We start from the raw sequence: 16,483 nt of genomic DNA on the forward strand, positions 1-16,483 counted from the left end.
GTGCTCTTTGAAAGTGGTTTTGAAAGTGGGTAGTGATTTACATTCCTTTACGGCTGTGGGTAGGGCGTTCCACATTCACAGATGAATAACATCCCAATAGGCCACCTTGTTTATTGTTTGATTCCGTTTTAAAAATAGACAATAATACAAAGAATAAGATAGAATAGACAGAGTAAAATAGTGCAATAGTGCAGTGCAATCAAATAGTATATAATATACATAAAATGAGCACATAAAGTGCAGACATATAAAATCACAGTTTTTTACAGTGCAATAGAATTATTCTGGATTACTGTTAAACAGTTTAAAAGTCGTCTTTACTTTCTTTGTTTGGTATCCACAGTTTAAAACCTGACAGTAGCATTATTATGTACAGTGATACAGGTATAAAAACACTATGGTAGTAAAAGCAATATTCAAGGTTCCTGAGACAGTATTCCCCCTGTTGCCGTCGTCACACATTGTAATCCGATGTCGTTTCTGAGTTACATAATTCAGCTCCGCAGGGAAAGTGTATATTAGTAATCATGCTGTTTACTTTGCCGTTTTGGATCTCCTATTGAGAGCTGGTTCTGTGTTGACACTGCAGATTCTTATCTGAAGTTCAGTGCACATGACACTGACTTCATCTCGTAAATAGCTCAAAGCATGTTAGTACTATGAGTACAGTAGGTCTCAGACATACCTTTAGATCAGGTCTCTCTTGATTCCTGTCCCTCCTCCCAGAGGGAACATTCTGTTCCACAGGAATGACCATGCTTTGACGTGAGAATTGTAAAGATACTGCAGAATTTATATTTATTCTGTACAAAATTTGATGGCAAAATTCAAAAGTCATTTAAAACATTAAGTGATTGATAATCATCTAAAATCTTGTGGAATGGCTTTATTAGATTTTTCCAGTGGTTGGTCTAATTAAAAAGTAATTGTAATTAAAACATAAAAAAATATATATACTAACCTTCTACTGTAATATGTCTATACTACTATGCACTCAAGAATGTATAGCATTCAAGTTCAACACTGTTGACGAACAATATCACTTACCCTTAGCTGCCAGAGTTGTACCCTTCCTGGTGACTTGTTGTACACAACTTGTAAGTTGCTTTGGATAAAAGCGTTCAGCTAAATTCCAAAATATAAACTTAATTAAAGTATGTTGTTTTGAATGTGAATTTCCACTCTTAAAAAGAAATCAGCAAATCTATCGTGTGTATACTTAGACTGTTAGTGATAGGGTTTGTGTGTGTGTCTTATAACTATGAAATACGTAGATTTTAGTGTTACATAAACTATGTCTTTATTTTATTTTAATAAATGTTTTACTTATTGATAGATACATACTAACTGTATATTCCACATTGCTGAAACTATTTCCTGTAATGTACTGACTAGAGAACACCGCTTTTCAAGCTCCTGAAGACTTTTTAGGCAATTCTCCTTCACATTCCTCTGCATTATATAATGCATCTTTTAATTATGTGTAAAATAAATAAACAAACAAACAAGACCCCCAACTCCTACATACTGTACCACCTGCCTGCATACCAGCATCCAGGGATGAGACTCCCATTCAGGAAGGAAGCTCACAGCTTTGTGGGCGGGGCTTTAGTGTTATTGAAGTATTGCTGTCTTGTGGTCTTGTAGTTTTCTCAGAGTGAGAGGCACCTAATGTGAGGAAGATACCTTGAGAAGGAGCTGCAGATACACAGGAAGGAGACAACATCATCGCAGCTGGATCAATACAGGTGACTCAATACAGCTGAATCAATACAGGTGACTCAATACAGGTGAGTGCTGCTCAATACTAACCTTTTTATTTGGACACAAACATACATGTAGATGTAGGGTAATGAGAGATGGGAGTCGTGTAAAGGAGCAGGCGAGGTGAGAAACACTTGACTATGATTTAAAGCTGAAATGTAGTTCTGGGATAGCAATTTGAACCTCTGAAACTTAAATAATTAGTCAATTAGAATTGATTGAATTTAATTAATAAAGTGATTACATTCAAATGTTTTGTCATTATACAATACAAGTACAGTACAACGAAAACAAGTTTGGCATCCTGCAAATGTAACAGTAAAGTGCAATAGTAATATACAATGTACAGGTGATTAAACTTGGTATAAAATATATAGATTCAGTGCTAATCAGATGTATGTAGAGAGTTGTAATATTAATGTACTGTACAGTGATACAGGTATAAAGACACTATGGTAGTACTGTCTGTAAGTCATACTGGCCAGCAGTGTAACTAGTAAGAGTAGGTAAGGGATAATGTACAGATATAGATATAGTATCTACAGATATGTAAAAAGGAAACTGGATCCCCGGAACACTGTATGAAGCTAAGACATGTTTGTTTGTGGTGTCCCACCCACTAAACAATTTAAATGGCATTTCTTAGATTTGTGTTGAGATTCTAAACGGATTTGAAGTGTTTGTAATTGAATTATTCTCTAGGTAATTTTTTTCATTTCAAAACTACATAGTGGAGGTTTGAAGGATGTATTATGCCCATAATCTCACATATCCCCAAAACTCTGAACTGTCTAGTATAAATTCAAATGCTAATAAACTCAGGTGTACCATAATCCAGGTGTACCATAATCCAGGTGTACCATAATCCAAGTGTGCCATAATACAGGTTTACCATAATCCAGGTGTACCATAATCCAGGTGTACCATAATCCAGGTGTGCCATAATCCCGGTTTACCATAATCCAGGTGTACCATAACTCACGGATTATAATTGTGGGGCACCTAGGCCTTCTATGGCAGCTGTAGCAGTTGGAAAAGGTGCTACCCAATTTCCCCTCTGTGTTCAGTAGAAAGCTATCCGGCTGCAAACTAGCCTAGTTTAGGAAACTGGTTCTTAGTCCCACAACAGTTGACAGCCCTGTTGTTTCGCCTACAGCAGTTGCTGACCCACAGGCACCTGAGGCCAAACAGTAAGAGACCACTGACGTCTGACTGAAGCCCTTAGGGATGGGTTTCATTCTAGAAAGCTATACTGTAAAAAAAGAAAAAGAAGAAGAAAAAAACCTACTGTCTTCAATTATGTTCAGTTGTGAATTTTACATGAATGCCAGCAATCATTTTGAAAGATTAGAATATACATTTTCCCTTTCTTCCCCAGATGATGAATATATCATTTTGGAACCAAATTATTTAAAGGAACATGCCAACATTATGATAAATGCACTTACTGTCTTCTCCAGAGTCAGACAAGAATATAGATACCAGTTTCCTCTCTGTGCATTCAGTAGAAAGCTATCCGGCTGCAAGCTAGCCTAGCATAGCACAAATAAATGGAAGCGGATACAGACCAGCTACAGTAGCTTAGCTTAAAACTCTGGGAGAGTTGTTTTTGGCCAACAGCTAGGCTAACTGGTCCATATCCGCTTCCATTCTGAGGTGATTAACCTGGAACATTAAATAGCACCTGTTAAAACCTCCTGCTCCTACCCAGGCCCAGTTAGACAATTCCTGAACTTGAACTTCATCGGTTTGTGATAGATTATTAGTTACTGGGTATTTCAAAGTACCTCATATTTGATACTATTTTTAAGATAACAACTATAGGGCTTTCCAATGATATAAAATATGTGTATGATTATCATCATTATTATTGTTATTATTCTTCATATGTAGTTGAACTTGAACTTGTTGAACTTGAACTTGAAGATAAAATGAATTTCTTAGAAAAATTATAGTGTATGGAATGTAGACAATCTTGTGGGCAATATATAACAGATTAGAAATAGCATCTATTGTTCAAAAGTTATGAATGAATGAATGAAACTAAATATCAGGAAAAAAATTTATTATAATTTTGAGCCGGATTCTTTTTACAATAATTATACATTATTTATATAATAATTTAAAGGGGAACTATCCTGGGGCGCTCCAGTAGCATACCATATAGCGCGCTGAGTCGCGAAGCGGTTGTTTCGGGTTCGCTTCCTACACCCGGTGACCATTTGCCGCATGTCTTCCCTACATCTCCTCCCGTTCTATCGGTCCTGCGTGGCCAGGAAACAGCTGTAAAAATGCTAAAAAGATAATAATAATTAAAAAAAGGGGAACTATCTTACTATTTCTTTCACTATTTGGGAGATTTTACACAATTCCTGTGAGTCTATGGAACACATCTGTAAGTATTTTTTCAAAAAAATGCATTGTTTTGTATTTCTAATTAAGTACTGTAGAGCAGCAGTTTCTGCCCTTAAAGATTCCAAGCTGTTTTTGGCTGGGCTCCTCCCATACTCGCAATGCGCTTTGAGTGACAGTCACCCACTGCACTGCAATGCACTGGCAGATACCTTTTGGGGGAGAGAGAGATAGAGAGATAGAGAGGGACTAATTAATTTCGCCGTGGGGGGCATAATCCTATGGGACAATGCATTGGTAACTTGTTTCAAATGACAATATATACCCCTGTGAATATTATTGCACGGATCGGAACAGACCAGGCTGCAGAAACAAATTAGTGGGGGGGCATAAAATGTTCTCGGGGGGGCACAATGGTTTTTCAACACAGGTTCCCTTTTATACGTTTCAGCTGGGACAACGGCGCTGTGGCTTGCTTGGCGCTGCCCATGGTGCTGAACTAAACAGCAGAGAGGCAATTGAAAAATCTAATTTCTCTATCTTAAGAACATTCACTTATACAAAAACAGACTGAACGGATATATATAACAGACCTGCTGGGGCAGCAGACTGAGAGCAGGGGACACAGACAGGCTGGATAAGATGGTCAGGAAGGCCAGTAGCGTGGTTAGGGTGTAGCTGGACGCCCTAGCGAGGGTGGCGGAGAGGAGGAACCTTGCTAAGCTCCAGGACATCAGGGTAAACCCCTCCCACCCACTATACACAGACTTGGCTGACAGGAGGAGCATGTATTGTTATAGGCTCACACTACCTAAATGCAGCACTGAACGGCACAGGAAGTCCTTCATTCCGATAGCCATCAGACTATACAATGCATCACTGTGCCTCACTGCATCACTGAGCACAGAGTGACAGTTACCATCTTCCTGGACTCTTACTTTTTAAACAGCACTGTGCAATATTACACCTACTGTAGACTTCAGTATATTTTTACTGTATTTATTTACTGTATCTTTTATTCTATTTTTATTCTATTTCATTTGATTCTATTCTTAGGCCATTTGTTTTGTTATTCTTATTCGTGACTTGTTCTGTCTAAATGTTTAATGTTGAGTGATTTGCAGTGTCAAATTTCCCTCAGGATAATACATTTCTATTCTATTCTATTCTATTCTATATCTTTGAAAAGTCTCCATTTATTCAACACTTCTGAATTCACTGACAAACTGAACTGAACTGACAAAAATAAGGTGCATAAAAAAGCAAACAAAATTCCTCCACAGGCTACTCACCATCATTAGTAGAGTGGCAAGCGGCGTTTGGGGACAGAGTGAAATCTTCTTAAAACACTGCCCCTCCACTCATTCCTGAACTTTTTTGTTAAGTCCTTCTCAAATGCCAACTGAATTAAATTGGCCTTGCGTCGATGAAGCATACTAAGGCGATGTTCTGTAAAGATGTTCTTGAGGGTAGAAAACGAATTCTCACAGAGTGCCGTGCTAGCTTCAGTAGTGTTGTTGTTGACATCAGTGCCCACTAGGGCTGTCCCCGACTAAGCATTTGGATAGTCGACTTTGATTGACCAAAAAAAAAAGAAAAAAAAGAAAAAAAGAAAAATGGGTGGGCACAGCTGACTCAGTGGGCGGGCCAGGCCCCCCAATGCCCGCCCATGGCGCCGGGTCTGGATCCGAATACGCGTGGGAGCATGCGCTATCAAGAGTCAAGAGTCAAGAGTCAAGAGTCACTTTATTGTCCCATCAGCTGGGAAATTTGTCTTGGGCTTACACCCACTACAGCCACAGACACATACATACAGACATTGTGCAAACCATACCATGGTCTTCAGGGGAGCTCATTATATTTTGGGGGGGGGGGGGGGGGGGGGTCAGCAGCGCTGCGCATGCCTCACAGGGAGGACTTTACTGTGACGCTTGCTGACATAGGCAATAGGTATGAGTAACGTTACAGAACCACACATAGTCCACACCACGCAGGTGTCTGCATGCATGATGAAGACGCACATATTGAAATACACATTCTCAGATTAACCCCTCTGATCCAACACTAAAATTCACACACAACAGTCCTATTTACACATAAACACACGGATGAACCAATACCGAACAACAAGTCCACGACCAAACACATAGAGTCTAACATTATTATATGCAAATGCAACATTATCACACCAGTCAGCAGTGGCACCCTGGTCAGTACAAGGCTTACTTCTTTGATATTTTGTTTAACTTTCGACATTATCCTGAATACCTGTATTTTTTTTCTTTTAAAACGACGGGTAAAATTTGATTCGAAATTGTGCCTGCAGGCTGCAGCGCCGCCACGCTCCGAATGGTAAACGCAAGAATAGCATGCATGTTGCCATCTATTACGAGTAGGGTATATCTGCAGTGCCGCAACCCCATAGATTTATGCTATTGTCTATTACGGTGAATTAGTGCGCAAATCATGAATCATACATCAAAATAGCCTAATTTTACGCATTATACACGATGATGACGATACAGAAAATTACAGAAAATGAGAAATGCATGGCAAAAATAGCATTTATTGTCAGTATTTTAGAGACCCCCCAAAGATTCACAAATCATGTTTTCAGGGGAGCTGATGTCTCATCTAGCTCCCCCATGGTTCGCACCCTGCATACAGACATGACACAACACAACTGACTCCAAACAGAGGAGATACACAATATAAAAGATGACAGTAAAATACCTGCACAGCAGGATGTCTGGCAACACCACATTAGAATAGTATACCCAAATATATATAACATAATAGTATACCCAAAAAACCCAAATATCGGTTATCGAATATTGATAATATAACAACCAAATATCAGTTATTCGATAGTTGCCCTTTATCTGGCACTATTTAAAAGTTTAACGGAGATCGGAATAAAGGAGTTTTTAAACCTATTTAGTCTAGAGCGTGGAACTCTAAACCTCCTTCCAGAGGGCAGTAGCTCATACTCTGCATGTAAGACATGGGAAGGATCCGAGACTATTCTATTGGCTTGCCTTAGAGTAGCCTGTTCAAAAATAGACTGCAGGGATGGGTGACCTTTCACCCCTATGATCTTCCATGCAGTCTGCATCAGACGGACCAGTTTGGACTTTAATTGTACAGACAGGTTACCAAACCAAGCTGTAATACCGTATCTATTGAGACTCTCTAATACAGATTGGTAGAAAAGTAGCATACATTTTTGATCTACACCATGAACTCTAAGTTCTCTATGATATTTGATAACAGGTTGACGTGAGTGCTGATACGAGAGAGAGCGAGAGAGAGAACGAGCGAGCGAGAGAGAGAGGGAGAGAGAGGGAGAGAGAGATAGAGAGGGCGAGAGGGAGAGGGAGAGACAGATAGAGAGAGGGAGAGAGAGATAGAGAGGGAGGGAGAGAGAGGAGAGATCGCTCCGAGAGCCCGTGTGTGCGAGTGCGCGTGTGTGAGCGACTCGACTCGCGACTGTGTGTAAATGCAGAGGGAGAGACCGCTCAGAGACAAGTCGCACCGTGAGAGCCTCTTTCTCCCTCTCTCTATCTGTCTCTCCCTCTCTCTCTCTCTCTCTCTTTTTCTCTCTTTTGAGGAAGTGTCAGTGACAGGGAAACCGCTTCCGCATTATTCCCACTCGCTCCGTTGTTGAACGAATTGTTGATTGTGAGTGGTGGAACTAAACCACAGAAGGGGCGGAGGTACGCATATCATTATGCAAATAATTCTGCTTCCATCACAGTGGACCAAAATTCAGAATGACTCGGTTCAGTGGGGGAGGATCTAGTCTCATGTGAACTGGAGGAAGGCACCAAAATGAGAATTTGAGACATAGATGGTGTTGGTACAACCCCACATTGCTAGAAAACAATGCTAAACACTGGAAAAGGCAATTCATAAGATAGTCCCCCTTTAATGTGTGTGTTAACATTTTTATTCAAACTTACCCCGTTCTCTTCCTCGAGCCTTGTCTTCCACCATGACTCTCTGCCTCTCTACAAGCCTATCATCTCTGGGCATGTGGGCCGCACCGACCCGGTCACACTCATCGTCCGTTCTGGGCTGATCAAATTAAATATATTATTATATATAGAATATGACCCAGTAATGAATAAACTAATAACAGCAATGTGGCTATTTGAAAACATTGCATATGTCTATGATCCCTCGGGTACGAGCGTGGGCGTGCAGGGGACTAGGATGCGTGACATACATGAGCCCTTTTCCTGGCTATTTTTCCACTCGCCTCGCTGCTTTAGAAACATTACCAAAATCTCAACAAAAACATCTCACAAACACTATAAACTCAAAAGTCGGAAACTGAACGAATGCTATAATATGTCCAACAACTGCCTATAATTTATTAAAAACACTACTTACATCAGAGTTTCAAAATGCACGCTGCAGCTATATTCCTGGGTACAATATTTTTTCAAGACCGGGCGCTCTGAACATTTCTTCAAATGACATGAGCGTTTTATATAAATGAAAGGGGAAGTCCTCACCTTCAAGAATCCATTGAGATTTCATCCCTCCAACAAGAATTGACTGAATGGCCCCACTCTGCATGTGCCCAACAGCGCCCTCTCTAGCGTCGATGCAGCATTCAGTGCTAGGAGAGCAACATGCAACGGCCCGTATTCGGCCCGACCGCGTCTATGCCTTCTACAACGCTGTTCGGTTTCCGGGTTCCTCTGATTGGCCACTAAGCCCACGTGACCCTACGCTAGCACGCCCCCCTTATGGCTGAGAGTAGTGGCAGGCAGAGAGCCTTGCTACTACTAGCCGAGTGATGAATGAAAATGTATCTGTTTCACCTAACAACACTATTGCTCCGTGATCATAGCCATCCATCTCTAAAGCTAACCACTATTTGTAAAAGCCACAACCACGTTACCATATGTAATAATGTAAATCATTGTGTCGTTGTACATATTGTGTATACACCGTTAGAAGCTAACGTAGCTTAGCTTGGTAGCTATTGTTGTGCTAACGCCATACGCCGACACCCAGCTTGTTAGCCAGCATGAATGCCCGATTTTGTATACCCTTGTCCTCACAAGTATTCTGCCATGGAACTTATGGACATGACAATAGTAGTAGTTATAAGGTGTTTGATCATTGTGTCGTTGTACATATTGTGTATACACCGTTAGAAGCTAACGATAGCTATGAGACGACAGAGACGACAGAGTACAGCAACTTGCAATGGGCCTGGTCTACAAGATACACTACGCGACCAAGGTACCCATGTACATGTCAAAATACTTCCCAAAGGTCAGTGAATACCACGATCACAACACCAGAGGGAGCTCCACAAATCATGTAAAACCCAGATTCGGATCAAACAAGGGACTAAACACGTTTCGCAATTATGCCACATCAATGTGGAACGCCCTGCCTAAAGCTGTAAAGGAATGTGAATCACTACCCACCTTCAAAAACACTCTCAAAAAACACCTACGTGAGACTGCAATTCGAAACTGGCCCCTACAAATGTCCTAACCTAGTTGTACAGTAAATGACCAAGTAAGGCTTTGTCAATATTCCAATGTACAGTGTAAAATGTGTGTGTGTCCCCTTCCCAACCCCCCCCCCCCCCCCCCACCTCCAATGTACAGCCCTCACCCAACCCACCCAACCCCACCCCACCCAACCAACCTCCTCCAATGTACAGTTTCTATGCCAAATGTATATACACTCCTTTTCTGGACACTTTTGTATCACAAACTACTGTATTTGCAAATCTGATATGTCATAAATGTATAGATGTAGCAGTACTGTCTATCTGTATGTCATGTATGTCATATATGTTATGATGAATTGAAAATGGGGGACCCTGATGTAAACAAGTCGAAAGTCTTTCTCTGGTCTGCATCCCCTTAACAATTGTATGTATTGAGCTGTACTGTACTGTACCCATTCTGCAATCTGTTAATAAACTTTTCAATCAATCAATCAATATGAGCTAACTAACGCTACAAGCTCAAACACCCTACAACCACCACTATTGTCGCGTCCACAAGCTCCTCCGGCAGAACACCCGCGAGGACAAAGGCACAAAGAGGAGAGAACCACCCCAAATCGGGCACTCATGCCGGCCAACAAGCGACCTGCGTCTATGCTTTCTACATCGGGCATTCATGCTGGCTAACAAGCTGGGTGTCTGCGTATGGCGTTAGCACAACAATAGCTACCAAGCTAAGCTATGTTAGCTTCTAACGGTGTATACACAATATGTACAACGACACAATGATTTACATTATAACATATGGTAACGTGGTTGTGGCTTTTACAAATAGTGGTTAGCTTTAGAGATGGATGGCTATGATCACAGAGCAATAGTGTTGTTAGGTGAAACAGATACATTTTCATTCATCACTCGGCTAGTAGTAGCATCTGCCTGCCACTACTCTCAGCCATAAGGGGGGCGTGCTAGCGTAGGGTCACGTGGGCTTAGTGGCCAATCAGAGGAACCCGGAAACCGAACAGCGTTGTAGAAGGCATAGACGCGGCCCGACCTGCCTGTGGGCGGAATGCACAAAGTCACGGCACTTTGCGAGCGTCTAGCGCAGGGGTTGGCAATAGGCGGCCCGCGGGCCGAAATTGGCCCGTCAGCAATCATTTCTGGCCCGTCAGTTTATTTTGAGAATATGATATTTATTTTATTTTCATCATATTATTTTTATTATATACATACTTTATGTTTTATCCATGTTGAGAGTGAATAACCGGTATAGGCAGTGAGGTGCAATGTACCATATAGGCTTGCTCAAAGTGAGGTGGACAGCGCGTGGTGCTGAAATGGGAAACACATCCATGAAATAAAAACACCAGTTCAGTAAGTCATTCAAGCTTTATCTTTACTCATGACTGACGGCACCACACATGCATGTGAACAGTAATGCAATTAAAAACAATGCAAAAACAATGCAATTAAACTTTAAACAAAAACAGTGCTTGAAGAAGCTCCTGAAATGACGCGCTATAGGTATTTGAATTATGAGACATTCGTTAACTAAATGAAAAATACTATTTGGCATTAAACAGTAATGCAATTAAAAACATTGCAAAAACAAGGCAATTAAACTTTAAACAATTTGGCAATAACAGGCTTAGTATTCACTTAGTGTGAAAAGTGGCATCTCCCGTCGGTCACTATTCGCTGGATATCTGGTGATATGGACGTCACTTTAATCCGCAGGCAGTTCTCAAGGTTTCCATTTCCAGTGCAGCCTCATCTAACAAGGTTAACTATCATAATCGATCGTTCCACTATATTCCTTTATCCGTAATTGATCAGTCTCCCCAGTTAGTAGCTAGATTAATATATTTAGCGGAAGTGTCAATAATCGATTGCGGGGGATTCCCCAATCTGGATGCGTCAGCCCCAGTCTCCTCCATAGACCAGACCGTCTCATTTAACAAGAGGCTTGTTTGAGATTCAATAAGTATAATAATAAGTAAGACAACGGATAAGTTTAACAAATTCCATATAAATCGATAGTTTTAACATTAAACATTCAACATTAAACCGGTCTGTGGCGTCAGATAGACGGTTGCGCGTAATGTAGGATAGACCGATAGAGAGAGGCGCTTTATAATACAATGGAAAAAAGACAAAGGTATAATGTTCAGTGAAAACATGTATATGTCGTTTACAGTTTATTATGCCACCTATGCAGCTCGTTTATTTTGACAGAGTTAAACATTTTTCACTATCATTATATTAAATTAGCCATTGTTTTTGGTTCTGGCCCGCCATACAATGGCTTGGAGAAAAATTGGCCCGCGGCCAAACCTAATTGCCGACCCCCTAGCGGCTCGGGCTGCATTTTCCGCTGAACATATAAGCTACCGAATTAAAGATCTATTTGTTGCTGTTCCAATGCCACCTCATTCGACCAAATCCGTGCCTCGGTTCTAGAGTTACATGATGATATGTCAGGCGAGCGTCTTTTTAAGCGTGTGCGTCAAATGACCACCCCGGACTCCCGACGCTCCAGAACTGCCAATCATCCGCTGATGGTTAAAATGATTGGTCAGCATTGTAGCCAATGAGTGTAGCTTTCCAGCGAATAAGGGATCTAGGTGAAAGTTGACGAGCGAAAACCAGAAGTCAATCACACTTGAGAATGAATGGCCGTGGACGAGGAAATGGAATTCTGGAGAGCTTTTCTTTTGGCACACGATTTACCCGGATCTCTCCCAAAGACCCATTTCTGAAAGAATTTTTATAAAATTTGGACCTGTACTACATAAGACTTCAGGCTATGGATGCCATGTTTTCCAGCTTATACCTATTTCTTTTTATATATATATTTATTTTATTGCAACTGCTACAGAAAATAATTCAAGTTCAACTCAAGTTCAGACCTGTTACTCTATTTCATTAGCACTAAAAGTGATTTACCTTTTTTGCATTAGTAACTTCAGAATGTTATCTTTCAAAAGAGACCAGGCTTATGCATGTGCTATAAGTATAAAGATAAGCTTTGCAAAAAAAGTATGCAGTCCTCAAGTTCACACTTTTCTGGGTGCCTGTTAAGAGGCTAAATGGCTTAAGCGTAATCAGTAATTACAGCTTTACACTGTCAATGGTGAATAAGCAATTTGAATGCAGGTTGCTCAGGTCATTAAGTATTGTACTTAACAAGATAAAATGTTTTATGACCTGTCTATTTTCTGCTCAATATGCTCAAAGTATTCCCTGTTAAATGTTTAATAAACAATGTTTTTTTAATATGTCAATCATTTCAATAATACACAAAAGTGAATTTTACATAAACACTAAATCACAATGTAAAGCCGGTGTTTTATTTTTCAAATAGTGTATATCTCTTACTTCTACTATTTCTCTGTTTTACTGTTGATCCAGGCTGGCCATCTGAGAGAAGGATTACAGTAGGCTACCATGTCAAAAGGTAAACAAACCAACGTTACAAACCAAATGCCATATTTCAGCCGCAGTTGTGTAATGATACTTGGCCTGGCATACAAGCATCACTGACACTGTGTTTACATTTGTGTGTGTGTGTTTATGTGTGTATTAATGTGTGTGTGTTTGTGTTATGTGTTAATGTGTGTGTTAATGTGTGTGTGTTTATGTGTGTGTGTTTGTGTGTGTGTGGTGTGTGTGTTTGTGTGTGTGTTAATGTGTGTGTGTGTGTGTTAATGTATGTGTGTGTGCGTGTGTTTGTGTGTGTTAATGAGTGTGTGTGTGTGTGTGTGTGTGTGTGTGTGTGTGTGTGTTAATGTGTGCGTGTGTGTGTGTTTATGTGTGTGTGTTACAGCTGTTAAAGCACAGGTGTTTCAAACCACCCAGATTCGGTCTCCTCTAAAGGGAGATGGCAGCTGGATCCGCAGAGCCTCAGAGGAGGCGAAACCCAGGTACAGAAAAACACCTTTTATCAACACAAATTAAATCTGATTTCATAAGGCAGGTTATGTTTATGAATCACATTATAATTATGTGGAACATTTTCTCTTCCTCAATGTAGGTCTTTAACTAGAAGGCTAGTAATAATGTAGGTATTTAACCAGAAGGCTAGTAATAATGTAGGTCTTTAACTAGAAGGCTAGTAATAATGTAGGTCTTTAACTAGAAGGCTAGTAATAATGTAGGACAGGTCTTTAACCAGAAGGCTAGTAATAATGTAGGTATTTAACCAGAAGGCTAGTAATAATGTAGGTCTTTAACCAGAAGGCTAGTAATAATGTAGGTCTTTAACTAGAACTTCTAGAAGGCTAGTAATAATGTAGGTCTTTAACTAGAAGGCTAGTAATAATGTAGGTCTTTAACCAGAAGGCTAGTAATAATACAGGTATTTAACTAGAAGGCTAGTAATAATGTAGGTCTTTAACTAGAAAGCTAGTAATAATGTAGGTCTTTAACTAGAAGTCTAGTAATAATGTAGGTATTTAACCAGAAGGCTAGTAATAATGTAGGGCTTTAACTAGAAGGCTAGTAATAATGTAGGTATTTAACTAGAAGGCTAGTAATAATGTAGGTCTTTAACTAGAAGGCTAGTAATAATGTAGGTCTTTAACTAGAAGGCTAGTAATAATGTAGGTATTTAACCAGAAGGCTAGTAATAATACAGGTATTTAACCAGAAGGATAGTAATAATGTAGGTATTTAACCAGAAGGCTAGTAATAATACAGGTATTTAACTAGAAGGCTAGTAATAATACAGGTATTTAACTAGAAGGCTAGTAATAATGTAGGTCTTTAACTAGAAGGCTTGTAATAATGTAGGTCTTTAACTAGTAAGCTAGTAATAATAATGTAGGTCTAGAAGGCTAGTAAAGGTATTTAACTAAAGGCTAGTAATAATGTATGAATTCTATATCTGTATTATGAAATCATGCTACAAAGGATCTTTATTTCCGGTATCTTACCAATGTGTAACTGTAGGCTGTTATGTCTGCCACCATGTTTGATGTCATTCAGTCCTGCAAATCTACCCCAAAATGCAAAGTGGTCACACTGATTGCGGTTAATGCGTTGCTCTGCAGCAGGAATTTATTAATTTAGAACTGTGTGCATGTAATGCTAACAAACACACAGACAAACACACAAAAACACTGCCCACTCTCCATATAGTTATTAGCATTAGCATGCTTTAATTGCTTAATTGCTTTAATATCGCCAGTTTTATTGCCTCAGCAGGTTCGTGACATTCATTATGACATTTCTTACTTCATGAGCAATTAATACCATTATTAGATAATTCTACACCATGTTAGGAAGCATAAGAAGCATGTTATGAAGCATAGGAAGGGTGATAGGAAGCATAGGGAGGATGTTAGGAAGCATAGAAAGGGTGATAGGAAGCATAGGAAGGGTGATAGGAAGCATAGGGAGGATGTTAGGAAGCCTAGGAAGGGTGATAGGAAGCATGTTAGGAAGCATAGAAAAACATGTTAGGGAGCATAGGGAGGATGATAGGAAGCATAGGGAGGATGTTAGGAAGCATAGAAAGGGTGATAGGTGCCCAGGTTGCCCATATGGTAGATCAGGGCTTGATGTAATTTAGTGGAGTCTATAAAGTTCTCATCCAACATGATACGGCAACATGGTGCTTGTGGACTTGACCACTAAACAATGTGCTTTGTCCATGTCATTGTGCGTGGTGGAGTAGCATGTACACGGTCCTCATTTCAAATCATTACAAATCTGAATACATTTATGTTTATTGTTTCCATTTCCAAGGAAACCAGAGCTACCAAGGAAACCAGTTCTTAGTCCCACAACAGCTGCCAGCCCTGTTGCTTCGCCTACAGCACTTGCTGACCCACAGACACCTGAGGCCAAACAGTAAGAGACCACTGACGTCTGACTGAACCTCTGAGGGATGGGTTTCATTCCAGAAAGCTATATACTACATCTGTAAAAAAGAAAAAAACTAAAACCTACATAATCTTCAATTATGTTCAGTTGTGAATTTTACATGAATGCCAGCAATCATTTTGAAAGATCAGAATAGACACGTTTTCCTTTCTTCCCCAGATGAATATATCATTTTGAAACATTACTCTTTAAAGGAACACGCCAACATTATGGGAAATGCGCTTACTAGATACCAATTTCTTGTCTGACTCTGGAGACGGTAAGCGCATTTCCCATAAAGTCTGCACGTTGCTTTAATATTTTGATGCAATATTGTAATGAAAATGTGTCATGTTGACTACAGGACAGGATCTGCCACAGAGACCAGACCACCTCTACTCAGACAGAGCTCATACGTCCTCTCAACGGCTATGAAATTTGAGTGAGTGGAGTTACACCATCAAATGTTAACGTATATCTAAAAAAAATAAAGAGAAATGACTTTGTGTAAGTGTGTAGGAACAAATACAGAGCTAATATGTTGGTAACACTTTATAACACAGCCCACGTTGTACAGTGTAAATGCCCGGACTTATGGTGTAACTTCATAATAATCTGTATGTATAAAATTTTAACCGGCTCCTACTGGTACTTAAATGTAGGTATAGCAGAAGAAAACAAGACAATGAGGAACATTTGGGTGTTATTTCCCCGACATTTACCCTGTATGTGAATTCTGCTGTACCTACAGTACATTTAAGTACCAGTAGGAACCAGTAAATCTTTTTATGTAAAAATATATATATATATGGATTCATACAAGGAAGTTACACAGTAAGTTCCAGGTAATTACACTGTACAATGTGGGCTGTATTATAAAGTGTTACCAATATGTTTATTAAAAGTTAACAAGCCATTTATTGGCATCTATGCTAAATCCTTAACCATTAACCATACGTGTTATTATTTTTTTGGTTACGGTATATTATACGATAGAGCCTGAACATGCGGCTTATTTTT

At 39.8% G+C, this 16,483-nt stretch overlaps 1 protein-coding gene across 2 annotated transcripts in view; it reads left to right on the plus strand.

Annotated features, from left to right (window-relative positions):
- Positions 1-1,663: 1,663 nt before the first annotated feature.
- Positions 1,664-16,483, plus strand: part of LOC311232812 (uncharacterized protein) — a 30,868-nt gene continuing 16,048 nt past the window's right edge. For both annotated transcript variants that reach the window (XR_014619978.1, XM_084319622.1), the window contains exons 1-5: positions 1,664-1,790; positions 13,010-13,055; positions 13,425-13,521; positions 15,347-15,451; positions 15,828-15,905. Coding sequence is in view for 1 of the 2 variants with exons in the window: in XM_084319622.1 (XP_084175748.1) it covers positions 13,046-13,055; positions 13,425-13,521; positions 15,347-15,451; positions 15,828-15,905 (290 nt within the window). In the remaining variant the exon portion in view is untranslated. The remainder of the gene's footprint in view (positions 1,791-13,009; positions 13,056-13,424; positions 13,522-15,346; positions 15,452-15,827; positions 15,906-16,483) is intronic.

Source organism: Notolepis coatsorum (genome assembly GCF_963971535.1).
Source record: "Notolepis coatsorum genome assembly, chromosome: 8".
In the NCBI taxonomy this organism is placed as follows: domain Eukaryota; kingdom Metazoa; phylum Chordata; class Actinopteri; order Aulopiformes; family Paralepididae; genus Notolepis; species Notolepis coatsorum.